The 16727-nt window shown below is 34.9% G+C and overlaps 1 protein-coding gene across 1 annotated transcript; it reads right to left on the bottom strand.

Annotated features, from left to right (window-relative positions):
- Positions 1 to 302: 302 nt before the first annotated feature.
- On the bottom strand, positions 303 to 4289 carry LOC112292790 (cathepsin B-like protease 2). Its single transcript, XM_024541610.3, has 11 exons — positions 4173 to 4289; positions 3453 to 3503; positions 3035 to 3115; positions 2715 to 2877; positions 2444 to 2448; positions 2243 to 2317; positions 1921 to 2046; positions 1519 to 1734; positions 1217 to 1330; positions 1056 to 1091; positions 303 to 828 (listed from the first exon to the last, which is right to left on the bottom strand). The coding sequence occupies exons 1-11, from the start codon at positions 4245 to 4247 to the stop codon at positions 727 to 729; spliced, it is 1044 nt and encodes a 347-aa protein (XP_024397378.1). The 5' UTR covers positions 4248 to 4289; the 3' UTR covers positions 303 to 726.
- Positions 4290 to 16727: the final 12438 nt, after the last annotated feature.

Genomic DNA, 16727 nt, shown 5'->3' on the forward strand with positions numbered 1-16727 from the left:
TTGCAGTTTATAAGATACTTTACCATAGATATAAAAATTAGAGCAATTCTCTAATCAATATTTAGAATGTTAACATTGAGATTGAATTCAATTTTGATAAACTTCATACATTGGATTTAAATGAGTAGTATGGAAGCAATTGTGACTTCATTTTTGTGTTACATTTGACAAAATGTGTGGTATTCAGTAAAAGTTCAAAAATTCTATTAAACCGAAAAAAATTAAAAGTATCATGCCCATAATTGTACACAATCAAATATTGTAGAGAACCATTGAGGCCAACCAGAGAACAAATGCAAATCATAGTTGAATACCCAACATTGGGTGTATTTGGTTAAGTTGTGTGGCTTGTATGCACAAAAGTGAACTTGTACATTCAGAGCATGTAACGCTTTAGTTAACTACAAATCACAGCCTGATGTCTACAACTGGATCAATGCCTTCTGCCAGCGTGCTAAGCAGGAGATGGCATCTGAGGTTACCTTACTCAATCACTTGAATAAAAATATACAAGTTCTGAGCAGTCTCTAGTGTTCTATGGGCGTTTGGGCATAGTGACTAGTAATTGAAATTATGTACAAGGGACCATTTATCCTCATGCATTCTAAGTTGCAAGACCATGCTTATAATGATGACAATATGGGATTATCACCTTGTACAGAGTCCAAAGTAACAGTGGTCTTTGATGGAACCTTCGTTTTACTTTTAAGATGTCCTCAGTATCTCTCACATGGCAGAATGAAGACCTTTTCTGGATGGGAGACCAGCTACTGCATTGCTCTCAATGCCACACTCATCGTTGCCTCTCACAATACGGAAGAGACCATCCTGGAGCAGAAACAACATGCATAATTGGCTCAGCACATCAACAGAAACACGGATTGTGAACAGGGACGGTTGAATCTCAGACAGTCTAAGGTGTGCTCGGTCTCTTAAGAGATTATGGAATCGAATTGCAAATTTAATGAGGACTGAGTAAAGCATCACTTTGCATCATTTCTCTACTGAGAAGAAGGAATGAACTTGAAATTTGGTTCGAGTTCAGAGTGGTGTACCTCTCCCCAGTTCGTGTTCCAGGAGTTCACTATGGTCTGCATGGACAAAATATCAGTCAAACAACGATCCCAGTCAATCTAATCCAGAAATTATTCAATGATAATCGCCAATAGCGCATCAGCTCAACACTTGTGTAAAATAACAAATAAATTCCACGTACCCAGTAGTCCACACCATCGTCGGTGGTTCCCCATCCAATAAGCTTCACAGCGTGCCCTCCCATGAAGCCACCGAAAAGATGTTTGTAAACTCCAGTTTTGTAATGAGCGAAGTCCTGCACAGCCACCATTTCAGACGATTACTTTTGTAAAGACGTATCACAAGCCTTGAACTACAGTTATAAGGAAAAAGTTAGAAAAACCAAAAACACTTCTTCATTGTTTTCGACGTTGGGAATAAATGATCAGGAATTTCCTTCTTAACACAACTCAAACGCGAACTCAAATTTAGAAAGATGGCTACCTCGTAAACCTCAAAGGCCACCTCAACAGGACCATTGGTATAGAGCTCAGCCATGAGGTCCTCAGGTTCCATGGACATCTCGTACGCATTCACACCAAGATGCTTCGACTGCACCCAAAACTCATCGTCTACACACTGCTTTTCGCACTTAGGTGTCTCATAGGTAGGATAGCAGCCTGGGTGAGCACAGCCTTTCTGATCAAAGTATGGATCACACTGCACAAGAATCAGGTATCAAAAAATAGTTTAGTATGAATCTCAAGCTAAAATGACGTCTTTCGAAGAGTTAACTACACACTGATTTTGGTGAGAATATGACGAAGATTTCCGAATGCAGTAAATGAGTCCAATAAAAAAACGAAGTCCTTCATATCTTCTGCACCAAAGAAAACGATGGCACACCTTGTTTGTCACAACTCCGGAGTGCTTGAAGTATTTCCAGGCTCTTATAGGGTACCCACCCTCGCAGCCATAGCCGCACTCGAATCCACAGCATGCTAAGAGATCGTTCTCTGATAGTGACACACTCTGCAACATCCAAGATTGAAAGCAAAACATTTAACAAATATAAAAATCATGAGAAAAAAAGAAAACTCGAAACCAATGAAAGGCAGCCCTGCGAAGCAATTGTCCAGAAGAACCTAAATACAAGAATGAAACACACAATTGCATACAGACACGCACTTCAAATTCCTAGTACACTAACTTAATTAAGGGTACTCACTTCATTCAAGTGAATGCAGAAACGATCAGTCAGTGACTCAACAGCCCCAAAAGCCCAGCATGATCCGCAGTGACCCTGCAAAATTCAAAGAAAAATTTAAGCATGATTTTAAAGGGATATAACTTTGGCTTCCACTGGTATGCAACGGCATCAAAAACATCTAAACAATAGAAAATGAATAAACAGGAAGATGTCACGGACCTGATCTGCAATAATCCCCAATTTTGTGCAAAATGCCAGCAGGCACATTCCATCACAACAACGTTCAGAATACACTCAAATTCATGGACACTGTTGCTCAAACATTCGGTAAGCCACTTGCAATCAGGTACTTAAACGTGATAAGATCAATAATATTGACCACGAACAAATTGCATGCAACAAACCAAGATATCCGAACAACTTATTTGGAAACAATTATGGTACCTTCGTAACATTCAGATTGAGCACTTGAAACAAAATCTTAACATACCTAGAATGTCACCAATTGTTGGACAATGACTCCATTGTTTACGGGCATCAAACTCTTTGGGTAGATATAACTTCTTGTGCTTGTGACTGATCGTTTCGATAGAAGGCTCCAACTTGTTAGCGGGTGTCAAGATAGCACCGCACATCTTCTTCAAGTGCTCAATCTGAATGTTACGAAGGTACCATAATTGAACAAGCCGTTCCCATGCAAAATTCAAATAATCAATTAAATGTTCTAGGTGCAACATGCCGCCAACATCACATGATTACAGGAACTCAGGTAACCTCTGAGTACAATAGATCCACAAAATCAGAACGTACTGTGTGCTTTGCGAATCGCTCATTGAAGCCCGCCGTCCAGGTCGCTCCTGGATGGGCATTGACTTTGTCCACAAGCGCTTGCTGCTCATCAGGCCATCCACGATAGCACAAACCAAATGATAAATAATAATAAATCTAATAATAATAATAGGTACAACTGAAAAAAATAAGACTGACGCTAAAATTCAGTAGCTACACACGTTACATAAACGAATCTCACATAAAGAAGAATAAGAGAGTAGATTGTCACCTACCAGCAAGAAGACTGATCCTCATGCAATTCATTTACTACATTCTAAGCATGTAGATCGAAGAAAAAAATGAAAATCACACGAACTCTATCATGGTAAGAATAAGAAATTGCAATCAACCTGATTCCACAACCCCTACAGCAGCATCATGGAATGTCCTTAGTTACCTGATGGATGAGTCTGTTGTTTCCAAGTAGCTCAGGCTCAAGCCTACCTGCCTGCAATCAGAAAACAAACCACCATAATTATAATTACGTAAGAATCACCTGAAGAATCACTCATACATCCAGCCAGCATACCCACCTTGAAATTCCAGCCACAAGTAGCAGCGAAGAGACATTTTTCGGTTCAATAGCATAATATTACAAATAAAATAGAGAATATTGCCAAGAAAACATCACATTTGAAAACCCAAAATTTCACCATCCACCACAGGACATAGACTGTTGAGCTTGATCTTGATTACAAACCAAATTGTAATTACGAAAAATAAAAATAAAGAAACACAAACATAAAACACTACTTCAAGGCATGAAGCTCTAGATTCCACCGATTCAGAACGATAAGTGCACCCGCATAGTCCCGTGGTACAGGACCGTGGAACAATCACGTCAACACAGTCGACTCTAAAATATTAGGTTCATTGAACAAAATAGCATCAGTACCTCACAAACACGGAATCAAGCAGACTATCCACCGACATAGCTTCGAATAGGGAAAACTCCACACTAAAAGCAGCAAGTCCTAACCATCTCTAACAACTTACAACAATTCCTAAGAACACCGAACCCTATCAGCCGAAATTGACCAAACCACTCACAAGTCTTCACAACGCGTCACAACACCATAATCCAACAAGAGAGGTACTTAGAGAAGCAACTACGCACCTGAACTGCGAAGAACAAAGCGCAAAGCATCAACAGCAAGCTCAAATCCAGCTTCCCCATCCTCTCATACGCCATGGTTGGTCTCTCCCCTCCGTGCCGATCTGCTCTGATCTCTGATCTCAGAAACTGCAAACTGGATTCGGTCCGAAATGAGGTATCGTGTGAAGAGGAAGGAAGATTGACGTACTAAATCCACGGAGCATCATCTCCCTACAAGATTCAACAATCCTCGAGATTCTAAACTTGAATTCTAGTCGGAATTCCGGAACACAGCGCGATGTTCGATGCACGCAAAGATTCTCTTTTGCGGCTAAAGCCAAGGACCCCAGCTCATGGATTCTCCCAAATTTTAATCTTTTTCTTATTAATTTGATCTACGATTAGGATGCAGTCGTTTCCGTGTTGCTCACAACTGCATGGTTGCATTGATCCACTTCGTTAGATTTGAGAAATAATGAATAAAACGAATATGATAGAAGCAGAAGACGTAGAAAAAGAGGAAAATTCGTAGATTAAGGCGTTGAGATGTTCAATTATTCTGAATGAAAGAAAAATATCTGCAGCTTGAGCTTTGATTTTCGTGCCTTTTCATGGAGCTGTCATTTAACTAACAAAGTTCCAACTGTTCAATGTGGTTTTACACCATGATGTTACTGGGGGGCAACAGCTTAATGGGCTTTTTGGAATCATTATTGTGGAATGGGACATCCATTTGTATATGCATTTGTTGATGGATATATTCAAAAGATAGTAATAATAAACTTCTTTGAAGAGAGAGTAACTTTTGTGGCCTAAAACAGATGAATGGATAGTTTCCTGACTAGTCACCTTAATGTTCTGATTGGGTTGGTCTCCTTCCCTTTGGTGCTATGAGACCTCTGATCCCCCTCATAATTTGCAAAATGATGCTAAGTGCTTACTTCCTGTGGTTGTCCTATTTTTGTGTTTCTCCCTGACCTTAGTTCTTAGGTCCTTGTGCACTTGCTTGATCACTCATGCCTGTGCAGCTCCTCAGGAAGCCACACATGCTGTTGGTTTTTTCAATAATGCAAGGTCACATGTGGTTTCATATACTATTTATATATATATATATATATATATACATACATACATATATTGAGCCTAAAAAGCCTACACTCAGAGCCATGCAAATACAGACAACCTCATCTGAACTTGAGATTAAGAGCTATGTGATGGGTGACAGTTCTGCACTGTTTGAAGAACATTTTATTATATGGCAAAGAAAATATTGTTTTGGAATGGAATTCTTGACTTTATGTATTCAGTGTAACTCATGTGCTCTAATTGTGTACTAGTGTAAATTTACTTGTCTATAAAAGCAAATGGAGGACAAAGAAGGCCACCACAAACAAATTCATTATAAAACATGCAAAATACATTAATAATAATAAAAAGGTCTTTTTATCAAGCTAAAGATATAAAAAGCTAACTTTATTTCACATCAACCCAATGAAGCCTTTGAAATTTTTCATGAACACAAATATATTGGTATCTCTTCTTCCATGTTTTTTTGCACAATGTAATGACATCAATAATCTCATTAGAGTTTTGATTACTACTCCCTTCATATTCCCCACATCTACACTACATCTACACCACATCTAATAAGCCTAGTTTGATAAGGGTAATGAAAAAAGCCACGAAATGATTTCATGAAAAATTGGAGATGGGATTGCATACTTGAATCCTTAGACTTGCTTTGTATTCTTGTCTTCTTGACAAATACTATTTTTCTATAATTGACATTATTCTTGTCCTCATGGAACCTATTTATTGTTGATAAGCCAATTTAAAGTCTTCTAAATTAAAATAAATATCCTTAAGTAAACCACTATGCTTAAGCATATTCATTTAACATGATTTTTGTATTACTAATTGCATCTTGACCAACTTATAGTAAGCTTATAAAATATTAAGCACATGTTAAAAAACAATTGAATAAAAAAACAATGATTGAAGTCAAATTAAGACTAAATATGATATAGTATGGTAGATCTATTTTGGAATTCCAAATGGATCAAGGAAGCAGTATTGTGTAGCAAAGTGTATCAAAGTATAGGCTATAGAAGTATGAGTAAGGAGAAGAAGCTATGTACCAAGCGAGAGAATATGTTAGATTTTGGCACTAATGTGCTTTTAGTTGACAATTGCCATGCGACAACATCAATCATCATTATATGGTTGTTTTTGTATCAATGTATGTATGTGCTTCTTTGATAGCTAAATGGAGATTGTTGCTTCACAATTTCACCTTGTATGTGCTTTCTCTATAGTTAAATGGATGTTTGTTTTACAAATCCACCTTGACTATATCATACTTATTGTATCACCATAGATATAGCGATGTCCTATGGTGCATAATTCCCTTGTTTGATTTTGTATCTTGACCTAAAGCTTGTACATCTTACTTAATAGATTTTGTTATGTGAATCTAAAATGTGAAGTAGATGTAATTGTGGTGGATTAATTATTAAGTATTAAAAAATAGCACATAAGTATCAAAAGCTATTAGTTTGGTTATAAAGGACAAAGTAATAAAAGCCACCATATTGATTGTTATAAAGAATTAAAGGCTTATACAAATCTTGACATTCACTTATATAGAGCTTAAAAATAGTGAATTATTTTACAAGATGTAAACAAAATATGTACATAGATCAAATTCCATTTTTATCAATAATTATATTAAAAAATATAGGTTAAGAAATTTCTATTTGAAAAAATTTTAAAAAAATCAAGTAAGTTTTTACATCTAACGAATGCAAATGAGTTCAAAGTTTGATAAAGAAAAGAGATGCAATGTCAAGAAAAAAAATTCAAAGAATGTAAATAAACAAGTGACAAGTTTTTCAAAGAAATATGATTTAAAAAAGAAGAATTATATATATATATATATATATATATATATATATATATATATAGAAATTAGAATAGCTATTGTCAAAATTTAGGAAACTAAAAATCCTTAAAACTAAATTAGAAGCAAGAAAAGAATTGATAAGAGTAAGAAAGGCCTCATTTTTGAGTCTTAATATACTATCTAATTAAGAGATACGTGACAACATTCTATAGAATCTCCAACTTATGTCCAACTTGTAAGACAAATGTAAAATTTATAAGACAAGTTTTTTATATGTATACCACATGTCCAACTTGTATTACAAGTGGCCAACTTGTTAGCCAAGTTTTCAACCTACTAATCACATATAGACACACATAAAGGTAAAGTCACATTTATAAAGCTTCTAAAAAGCTTCTTCATAAGATATTATCAAATTTATATAATTTTATCTACTTCTACCTATTCATATTATCTATATAATTATTATTAAAAATATTTAAGTCTATAACATACAATCAATTATGTAATTATATTACTTATGTAGCTAGGAAAAGTACTTTTTATGTGAAGCTATTATCTTTATAGATAAGTTTGTGTATTATGGCTAATAACCATTTCTTTACAATTGCCACATTTTCTTCTCTTTTTTATGGTCCATTTATTAGCCTCAAAGACAAATGAATCTCATTGGGTGTCAAAGACAAAGACTCGATGAGGAAAAATATACACCAAAAGGCTATCTCGATATAATAAGTCAAAATATAAACAAGTAGGTATATTAAAAGGAAACTGGAATGGCTATTGCCACAAGACAAGAAACTAAAGACTCTTGAACCTGGACTAGAAGCAAGAAAGGAGTTGACAAGAGTGAAGAAGCCTTCACTCTTGTCTCTATATATACTATCTAACTAGGGGCTACGTGGCGACGTTCTATAGGACCTCCAATATGTGTTGACTTTGTAGGACACATGCCTTGACTTACAAGGCAAGTTTTTCTACGTGTGGGCCACATAGTTAGCTTGATCTTCAAGCTAACAACATGTGTGGCACATGGCCAACTTGTTGACCACGTTTTTAATCCAAAAAGTCAATTAAAGACACCTATGAAGTCAAAGCAGCGTCTAGGAAGTTTCTAGGAAGCTTCTATATTAAATATTATACAATTAACTTACTTTTATCTACTTTTACTTACTTCTACCTATTTCTATATGTAATTATTAGCTTACATGATTATGGCCGTGACATTACCCCCCCTTTTAGAGACGAGTTCCACGAGGAGCGGTCATCATATGTTGAGGAAATCTATGATGCGACGAATTGTATTTGCCACATACTCTGATCTCTGTTCTCTTCGAAGATGATTGATAGGGCCTCTCAACCATCGGTAGTGTCCCATACCAGGGCGGGAAGACCACCCAGTTATTTGATCATTATTGAGGCCTTCATAACTTCCTTCGAATAGAATATTCGGAACACCATCAGGAGTTGTTCCTACCTCTAGCAAAATCACCAAACATCGGGAGTCCCTTCCCAAATCGTGATACCAAACGCGTTGTATCTCACCATCTGTTCGAGGAAGAACATGTCGTTCTTGAAGATCTTCATCTCGATTGCGTCGTCTTGAAGGTTGTGACAATCGTAATGTCTCGTCCGGCAGGTCAGCAAACGAAGGTTCTTGAGTTGAATCTGCTGGTTGTTGGCTCTCCATCTAATTAGCGTCACAAATGCAAAGAAGTTACAAACAAGGATAGGAAATTGAATGTTGTCTTGCCTCAATCTTGTCTCTTTTATAAGAGAGATTTTCATCTTGGTTTTGATAGATGTCGTTGATGAAAAACTTTGACTTTAGTTGATGCATTTGCTAGATTCCTGGATGGCTCCCATGTGCGTTCACTAATATCATATCCGCGCCAATGAACAAGATATTCCAGCTTATTTCGGCGCTACCTTGAGTCTAATATCTCTTCCACCTCAAATTCTTCATTATTATCTACTTCTATAGGAGGCGGTGGCATTTGTCTTCTTCCTTGTATATCCACTGTCTTATATGGTTCAAGAAGAGATACGTGGAATACGGGATGGATCTTCATTGACTCTGGTAGATGTAACCGATATGCAACTGGGTTGATCTGTTCAGAAACAGAAAAGGGGCCAAGCCTACGATAGTCCAACTTGTCACAAGGTCGAGTAGTCTTGATATTGCGACGAAGTAGCCATACCTTATCACCGACGTTGATCTGTGGTTGCTCCTTACGATATAGATTTGCGTTTATCTTTTGTCGTTCTTGAGCTTCCTTCAATTGTGTCTTCATTATTGCATGTAACTCTGACAACCGATTTGCCATATCTTCTGCTGCAGGATTATCAACTTTTGAAAAATCAAAAGTATCAAGTCGTGGATGATAGCCATAATTGGCAAAGAAAGGTGTTTGTTGCGTGGAAGAATGTACCGTATTATTACAAGCAAACTCTGCCAATGGCAGAAGGGTTGTCCAATCATCTTGTTGGTAGTTGATAGTACACCTTAAATATTGCTCCAAGACTTGGTTTACGCGCTCTGTTTGTCCATCAGTTTGAGGATGAAAAGCCGAAGATAGTTTTATGTCCACTTTTAAAATCTTGAAAAGGGTCCTCCAAAATCTTGACACAAATTGAGTTCCCCTATCCGATATGATATCTTTAGGTAATCCATGATAGCGATAGATATTATCAATGAAAAGCTTAGCTGTTTCTTCACCTGTGATAGATTTTGTACATGGCACAAAATGTGCCATCTTGGTGAAACGATCTACTATCACAAATATAGAATCATAAGATCTTGAGCTTGGAAGATCTGTGATGAAATCCATAGAAACAGAAGACCATGGTTGTTCTGGTATAGGTAATGGCTGAAGAAGTCCGTAAGGTCGATGACGAGGAATTTTTGATCTTGAACAAATATCACATGATTGTACAAAGTCTTTGACTGACTTCCACATTTGTGGCCACCATAAATCTCTTGATATGAGTTCCAAAGTCTTATTATATCCAAAGTGCCCTGCTGCTGGAAAGTCATGACGTGCTTGAAGAACACGTAAACGTGCTTCTCCTTCTGGAACATATAGGCGTCCTTCAAAATATAATAGATTATTCTTGAACTCAAACTTAGAAGGATCATGAGACTTGGAAGAATTATTCTCGATATCATAAACAAGAGGGTCTGAGGATATACTGGACTGGATTTGCTTGAGAAAAGTTGAATCAACAGTCAATGTTGATTTCACTGCTCGGAGATGAAATTGCTCCGGTTTCAAGAGGACCGTTCTTTGTTGCTCAAAAGCTGCATCTCCTTCTTTTGGTGCAAAATAAGAACGTCTAGATAGGGCATCGGATAAACCTTGTTGTTTTCCTGGCCGATAAGTGATAATGAACTCGAATCTTGACAAAGACATACTCCAACGAGCTTGACGACGATTCAACACGCGTGCTGACATAAAATACTCGAGGTTCTTGTGATCTGTATACACAGTGACTGGACTAGAAGCGCCTTCTAGATAATGACGCCATTCTTGAAAGGAATCCACGATCGCAAGAAGTTCTTTATCGTGGATCTCATAATTGATCTCGGCTGCTGAGAATTTTCTTGAATGAAAAGCTATCGGATGGAGTTTGTCATCTGTTCCCATTTGTGATAAAACTGCACCCAAGGCAAAATCTGATGCATCTGTTTCCATAAAAAATGCCTTGGAAAAGTCAACACGATATAAGACTGGTGCAGAGACAAACGATGTCTTCAAGGCTTCAAATGCTGCTTCCGCTTCTTGATTCCATTGAAATTTATCTTTACTAGTCAAGCGTGTAAGTGGAGCTGCAACTCGTGAGAAATCTTTGATGAAGATCCGATAGTAATTCGCAAATCCCAAGAAACATTGAACATCTCTTACTGTCCTTGGAATCTTCCAATCCACGATTGTTTGGACTTTCTTAGAATCCATCATGAGACCATCATTTGAAATGATGTATCCTAAAAAGTCAACTTGAGTAGTGTGAAATACACACTTTTCCATCTTGGCGTACAATCCTGCATCTCTAAGTTTTTGTAATACTTGACGAACATGTATTTCATGTTCTTCGACGTTCTTGGAATAGATCAGGATATCGTCTAGATAGCAGACGACAAAATTATCTAAGAATTCACGAAATACATCATTCATGAGATGTTGAAAAGCAGTTGGTGCATTCGTGAGTCCAAAGGGCATGACATTATATTCGAAATGTCCATACCTGGTTCGAAACGCAGTCTTCCATTCATCTCCTTCTTTGATCCGTACTAGATTATATGCTCCTCTTAGATCTATTTTTGTATAGATCTTAGCTTGATTCAACTGGTCAAGGAGTCCTGATATCAAAGATAATGGATACCTGTTCTTGATTGTGATCTTGTTGAGTCCTCGATAATCAACACACATTCGTAAAGATCCATCTTTTTTCTTTACGAATAGAATTGGAGCTCCTGCTGGAGATTTTGAATGGCGTATGAAATTCTTCGCTAAATTCTCGTCAATATATGTCTTGAGTTCAGCCATCTCATCTTGCGATAAACTGTAAATTGGTCCAAATGGTGGCTGAGTTCCTTCCTTGAGGTCGATTGAACAATCATATGGACGATGCTCAGGAAGAATATCTGCATTCTTTTTCTCAAAAACGTCTTGATACTCCTGATATTGACTTGGAATGCCACTTGAAGTCTTTACGTTTTCAGAAATAGGTGCAGCATAAATAGCAAAAGTTGATCCTTCTTTTGCTGCGTGTATAAATGCTTTTGCACCTATCAGTATGGGTTTTACTATACTAGACTTATAATTTTTTACTTGGTTTGTAGAACTATTAATAACGCTTTTGGAAAAGTCAAGTTTACGCGAATTCCAATCTATTCGAGGGTTATATTTTTCTAGCCAGGATAAACCTAAAATAACTGGATTGGACGGGGATTTAATTATGTTAAAAGCTATGTAGCTATCATGACCGTCTATTGTTACTTTTATAGGATGAGTTTCATGAGTGACATCTCCAGAAGACAAGGGACGACCATCTATGACTTCTACATGTACTGGTTTAGGTTTCTGTACATAGGGTATTTTACGACTTTTAACAAATTGTTCATCTAAAAAACATGCTGAGGCTCCCGAATCTAATAAAGCAGAGGCTTTGTAATTCTTAGGTCCTAAATATAAGTCTATTATAAAACAAGGAGAGGGTTCTGAGGAGAGGATAGGACCTTCATTAGGAATTGTACAAGGTTCCAGCTGCACGGTCCCTATTGTAGCTGGACGAATCCGTTTTCCGACATGTTGTCTTCTTTGACCGTCGTACCCCTCATTTTATAGTTGCGTCGTTTCTTTGGACAATGTTGAGCAGTGTGCTTAGGTTCTCCGCAATATAAACATAATCCTTCTTGACGACGACGAATCTTTTCTTGCTCAGTTAGAGGTTTAAAACGTACCGCGTCAATTTGCATGTCTTCTACTTCCGAATGTACGTTTGGCAAAGATGTTGATGTTGCCATTGAGTAATAACGTTGAGGTTCCCGTGAATGATTCTCAGATCGAAATTCAAAAAGTCGATTATCACATTTTATCGCAAAATCGATTGCTTGACTCAAAGTTTGAGGATCAGGTAAGTTGAGCATCAATTTCTTTACTTCGTATTGCAATCCATAAAGAAATTGACTGATGAGTGCAGCATCATCCCACTTGATGTCAATTGCAAGTTGTCAAAATTGTGAAGCATATACTGTTACTGAGCGATTTCCTTGTCGCAGAATTCGGATCTTATTTGTTGCAACACGAGTTGCATCGTGTTCACCATACATAGATCGAAACTCCGCCAAAAAAGCTTCCAAATTATCCAATATTGGATTTCGTTGTTCAAGAAAAGATGAAAACCACGATAATGCAGAACCAGAAAGTAGAGTGCCAATAAACCTGACTTGTGATCCTGGAGTTGGATAGCTTTGCGGTTGAAGTTCAATTGCCAATTGTACTTGATTGATGAACCCTCGAAACTTTGATCTCGTACCATCAAATTTCTCAGGTAAGGCAATTCTTGGTTCTCTAGTGCTTATAGGGTGTTGTACAATTGGAGAAGGAACGTGATTTGTTATAGATGTTGAAGCAGCTCCGATCATCTCTATATCTCCACTTTCTGCTATTTTTGTTCTTTCCTGTGTTGGTGAATTGAGTTGATGCATCGCAAGCATTAACTCCCTCATTTGCTCTTGCATTTGTGCCATTGCACTCTTCATTTCAACAAGCTCTGCCATAATGACACTAAGAAGAAAAATTTGTTTGATATTGCTCAAGACAAAAGAAAAGAAAGACTTGATAACAAAGAAGATGCTAAGAACAATATCAGTTTAGAAGTGGGTAATCCGCAAACTTCTAATACGCTTATGTCTTGTCAAGAGAAAGGGGTAATCCACTCTTACTCAAGAAAAAACAAAGCTCTGATATTGTAAGTGCACTCTTGTCAATTTGTCAAGGACAAAGACTCGATGAGGAAAAATATACACCAAAAGGCTATCTCGATATAATAAGTCAAAATATAAACAAGTAGGTATATTAAAAGGAAACTGGAATGGCTATTGCCACAAGACAAGAAACTAAAGACTCTTGAACCTGGACTAGAAGCAAGAAAGGAGTTGACAAGAGTGAAGAAGCCTTCACTCTTGTCTCTATATATACTATCTAACTAGGGGCTACGTGGCGACGTTCTATAGGACCTCCAATATGTGTTGACTTTGTAGGACACATGCCTTGACTTACAAGGCAAGTTTTTCTACGTGTGGGCCACATAGTTAGCTTGATCTTCAAGCTAACAACATGTGTGGCACATGGCCAACTTGTTGACCACGTTTCTAATCCAAAAAGTCAATTAAAGACACCTATGAAGTCAAAGCAGCGTCTAGGAAGTTTCTAGGAAGCTTTTATATTAAATATTATACAATTAACTTACTTTTATCTACTTTTACTTACTTCTACCTATTTTTATATGTAATTATTAGCTTACATGATTATGGCCGTGACATTGGGTTGAACTAAATCTCTTATATAGCTTTTTTATTTTATTTGGCTATCCATTCTATGTTATTCCTATTATGGGATTTTGAACCAAGGTAAAATCTTTACTAATTTTATATTTAAAAATATTTTAGAATTAAATTTATATTATAAGTTTTTGGTAGGGTGACTTAATTTTAAATATAATTTCTAATAATATTACAAGATTGATTAATTTTTTTTGTACTCTCACTTTAGTAGACAAGGTAGATATTTCATATAATTGTCAAAGTTTTTAATGCTTGTAGAAATGATTCGTTGCCAATCCTTCTCCAAGTTCAATGCATTTTTTGATTACATACTAGTAAGAAGTCTAAATATTTTTTTGAATTTTGCCCCTACATAATTTCTTCTCCATTAATTTAATTTTTAGTAAATATTTTCCTAAAAATATTATTAAAATATTTTATTAAATTCATAATATAAAATCTTTGTATAAATCATTGCTTAAAAGAAAATTTGATGCTTGATGCCAATTTTGAGTTATTCCTAAATAATTTGTATAGTAATTTTTAAGTATTCAACCTTGTAGGCATGTATCATATTATATTATGTATACTATCAACATGTCTCTAATAAATATTTGTAAGTGTTCTTTAAGACAAGTATAAATTCTTTTTATGCAAAAGGTCACAATATGGTTCATGCGCTCAAATTCGTTTGTCTAAGCTCCAATAAACTTTTTTATAGATAAATCTAAGTTTTTATCAAATATTCTATGACATTATTTTATAAGATAGCATCTAATTTTATTACTATCTATCATATAGTATAATCTTCTTTTGTTATGATAAAATATAAATTTACCTATTTTTTAAGAAAGTCCTCTCATTTCTCATTTTTTTCAAATAATTACTCATATTTGATTATAATATTTTTATTGATGTATCAAATTTATATTATTGATTAGGAAGCATACTATTTTATTTTTATTGGATTTATTAAATCAACCACATATTAATAAAATAAATATTTATTTTTTTAATGTATGTTTATTTTTAAAAAATTACAGCTTTGTAATCATCTATTTTAAGATAATAAATGCATCCATTTTCTACAATATGTTCAAAAGTATCTCAATTGATTTTTTTCATGCAATTTTTACACTTTGTGATTTGACAATAATATTGGAAATATCTTGTGCAATTGCCTTTGTTGTTAATTTATTCTAAGTCACTAAAACAACGATATTTTTTGATAGAATTACAATAGAACTATAATTTATCACAAATAATTGTTGTAATTTTAATAAAATTCTAACCCTCAAATGATCTCTAGTGTTTGCAACTATTATAGTTGTGTGGCTATGAAATGCCATCATACAAATAAATTTGTCATTAAAACCAAAAACCTTTGCTTTACTATACGCAAGAAGTTTATAAAAGAATAAATTGGAATAAAAAGTAATAAATTTTTTACATTAATCAAGTTGCTAGTATCTTAAAATTAAAGGATTTTTCTCTTCAATATAAATCCTTATTGCTCAAATCTACCTAAGGATTAATATCTTCAACATAAGAAAATTCTTCATTCTTAATTGGAAAGAAGATTGTGTATATGATGTTGGCATTTATTATCTAATAACTAAAAAAACTCTAATGTAATTATAACTTTTACAATTGAAAGCCTTAGATATTAAGGATTATGCACTATCTAATATTGTGTAAGTTATTTGTGCAATACAAATGAATTAATACAAAAGAAGAAAGTTGTAATATTTATTTTTGCCTTGACTTAGTTATTAGTACAATATTAATACCAAATATAGCAAGAAAAGTAACATCACACATACTCCACATACATTTTTATTATTATAATATTGTACAAATATTTCTAATGTTTTGATGCTATGAACACATTTGAGATTTCAATTAAAACAATAGATATGAGTGTCAATATAACGATAAAAGTAACACAAACATGCTTTACATATGTCTTTAACAAAACTAAACATAAAACAAAAGAAGATATAGCATGAACTAATCATTGTATGATTATAAACTACCATCCAAATAGTAATTGGTACAACTTCAAAAAAATTTATATTCTCTAAAGACACAAGTACATTTGTTGTAGTTTATTAATTCATAAGTCACATACTCAATCATTGAATATAATTACCTCTTATGTATAATTGGTGCAATTATAAAAAAAAATTTACTCTTCAAAGATGTAAGTAGGTTTGTTGCAACTCATCAACTTATGAGCTATATAATAAATCATTGAATTGTCTTTTGTTTATATACCATTCATCTATCAATGATGCTACAATACATGAGCATTAGAGTACAACCATGCTTACTTCTAGGAATTACTTCTAACTATAATATTATAGATGTATCTTTCATGATAATTTATTTTTATTTTTGTATTTGATATATGAGAAGCTTGAGATGCACAAAAGCATGAATGAGCTTAGTTTACTTAATAAAAAGATAAAGTTAAAAAGTTTAAGAAGTCTAAGTTTAAAAAAATGACTTCTACTAAAGATCTACTAAAATTATGCTTAAAGAAGTTGTCTACTCAAAACCTAGTGGCCACTTTTTTATTGTAGCAAATATACACAAATATTTGAACAAAGTTATCTATTAGTGA

Source organism: Physcomitrium patens, chromosome 2 (assembly GCF_059467195.1).
Source record: "Physcomitrium patens ecotype Gransden chromosome 2, ASM5946719v1, whole genome shotgun sequence".
Lineage (NCBI taxonomy): Eukaryota > Viridiplantae > Streptophyta > Bryopsida > Funariales > Funariaceae > Physcomitrium > Physcomitrium patens.

What these genes read in the sequence shown, in the direction of transcription:
- LOC112292790 (XM_024541610.3), bottom strand. Translation starts at nt 4,247, where the DNA reads ATGGCGTATGAGAGGATGGGGAAGCTGGATTTGAGCTTGCTGTTGATG. An exon ending in TCTGCATTCACTTGAATGAA is followed by an intron (nt 2,047 to 2,242) that starts GTGAGTACCCTT and finishes TGGATGTTGCAG; the next exon opens with AGTGTGTCACTATCAGAGAA. An exon ending in TGGCCTTTGAGGTTTACGAG is followed by an intron (nt 1,331 to 1,518) that starts GTAGCCATCTTT and finishes GTGGCTGTGCAG; the next exon opens with GACTTCGCTCATTACAAAAC.